The sequence below is a fragment of the Cebus imitator genome, unplaced genomic scaffold (assembly GCF_001604975.1).
Source record: "Cebus imitator isolate Cc_AM_T3 unplaced genomic scaffold, Cebus_imitator-1.0 Scaffold51, whole genome shotgun sequence".
In the NCBI taxonomy this organism is placed as follows: domain Eukaryota; kingdom Metazoa; phylum Chordata; class Mammalia; order Primates; family Cebidae; genus Cebus; species Cebus imitator.
The window spans coordinates 9041528-9043819 of NW_016107366.1; the positions used below are offsets into that span (position 1 = coordinate 9041528).

Below are 2292 nucleotides of genomic sequence, written 5' to 3' on the forward strand. Positions count from 1 at the left end.
CTGGTTAACTTTTGTGTTTTTAGTAGAGATGGGGTTTTATCATGTTGGTGAGGCTGGTCTCAGATTCCTGACCTTGTGATCTGCCTGCCTCAGCTTCCCAAATTGCTGAGAGGCCACGGTGCCCAGCCTGAATTTTTTTCTTAGAATATTTCAGGGCTGGGTGCAGTGGCTCATGTCTGTAATCCCAGCACTTTGGGAGGCTGAGGCAGGTGCATCACCTGAAGTCAGGAGTTCGAGACTAGCCTCACTAAAGTGGTGAAACTCAGTCTCTACTAAAAAATACAAAAATTAGCCAGGCGTACTGGCGGGTGCCTATAATCCCAGCTACCTGGGAGGATAAGGCAGGAGAATTGCTTGAACCCAGGAGGCAGAAGTTGTAGTGAGCCAAGATTTCTCCACTGCACTTCAGCCTGGGCAACAGAGTGAGGTTCTGTCTATAAATAAATAAATGAATAAATGAAAAGAACATTTCACAGTAAGGACATCCTGTCATATAGCCTCGAATTATTTCAGCAAGCATCTCAAAAAAAAAAAAAAAGGACACTGTTCTACATAACCACATGTAGAATTATCCCACCTAAAAAAGTAACAGCAATTCCCTAATGTCATGTGTTCTCACGCAAATTTCCTCAATTTCTCCCAAAATGTCTTGTATAGCTGACTTTTTTTTTTCTTTTGGAGATGGAGTTTTGCTCTTGTTGCCCAGGCTGGAGTGCAATACACGATCGTGGCTCACTGCAACCTTCACCTCCCAGGTTCAAGCAATTTTCCTGCCTCAGCCTCCCAAGACACTGGGATTACAGGCATGCGTCACCATGCCCCGATAATTTCGTATTTTTAGTAGAGATGGGGCTTCACCATGTTGGTCAGGCTGGTCTCGAACTCCCGACCTCAGGTGATCTGCTCGTCCCGGCTTCCCAAAGTGCTGGGATTACAGGTGTGAGCCACCACCGCCTGGCCAGGTTGATGTTTTCAAACCATGCTCTAATTACTAACCACACATTGTAGTTAACCGTGATGTGTTTGAATTCTCCTGAATGGTTTCCCAATTTGCTTGCTTCTGCGAGGCTGGGAGGGTTAAATTGCATAACATCCCACTTTCTGAATTGGTATAATTCTTTCCACTTGACATCCCTTTATCTCCCATATCTTCTGTAAACTGAGATAAATGTCTGTAAGCTTGATTTGATTTAAGCAGAACCGCCTTGGCAAGAATAAATATTTCGCTCATTGAACTCCTCTGCAACTCTCAGGATTACTGTGGTTTTCTTCGTTGTCGGGGCCAGGCCTACATGCCAGCAACCATGTCGAAGAGACCTGCCGTTGGTATTGATCTTGGCACCACCTACTCTTGTGTGGGTGTTTTCCAGTACAGAAAAGTAGAAATAATTGCCAATGATCAGGGAAACCGAACCACTCCAAGCTATGTCGCCTTTACGGACACTGAGCGATTGATAGGTGATGCCACAAAGAATCAAGTTGCAATGAACCCCACCAACACGGTTTTTGATGCCAAACGTCTGATTGGATGCAGATTTGATGATGCTGTTTCCCAGTCTGATATGAAGCATTGGCCGTTTATGGTGGTGAATGATGCTGGCAGGCCCAAGGTCCAAGTAGAATACAAGGGAGAGACAAAAAGCTTCTATCCAGAGGAGGTATCCTCTATGGTTCTGACAAAGATGAAGGAAATTGCAGAAGCCTACCTTGGGAAGACTGTTACCAATGCTGTGGTCACAGTGCCCGCTTACTTTAATGACTCTCAGCGTCAGGCTACCAAAGATGCTGGAACTATTGCTGGTCTCAATGTACTTAGAATTATTAATGAGCCAACTGCTGCTGCTATTGCTTACGGCTTAGACAAAAAGGTTGGAGCTGAAAGAAACGTGCTGATCTTTGACCTGGGAGGTGACACTTTTGATGTGTCAATCCTCCCTATTGAGGATGGAATCTTTGAGGTCAAGTCTACAGCCGGAGACGCCCACTTGGGTGGAGAAGATTTTGATAACCGAATGATCAACCATTTCATTGCTGAGTTCAAGTGCAAACATAAGAAGGACGTAAGTGAGAACAAGAGAGCTGTAAGACGCCTCCGTACTGCTTGTGAGCGTGCTAAGCGTACTCTCTCTTCCAGCACCCAGCCAGTATTGAGATCGATTCTCTCTATGAAGGAATCGATTTCTATACCTCCATTACCCGTGCCCGATTTGAAGAATTGAATGCTGATCTGTTCCGTGGAACCCTGGACCCCGTAGAGAAGGCCCTTCGAGATGCCAAACTAGACAAGTCACA

General features: G+C 45.4%; 1 protein-coding gene across 1 annotated transcript in view; it reads left to right on the forward strand.

Annotated features, from left to right (window-relative positions):
• The first annotated feature begins 1227 nt into the window (after window positions 1–1227).
• LOC108303918 (heat shock cognate 71 kDa protein-like) overlaps window positions 1228–2292 on the forward strand; it is a 4571-nt gene continuing 3506 nt past the window's right edge. The window contains 2 exon segments of the mRNA XM_017527880.2: window positions 1228–2139; window positions 2142–2286. Coding sequence (XP_017383369.2) covers window positions 1293–2139; window positions 2142–2286 — 992 coding nt within the window. The 5' untranslated portion in view covers window positions 1228–1292.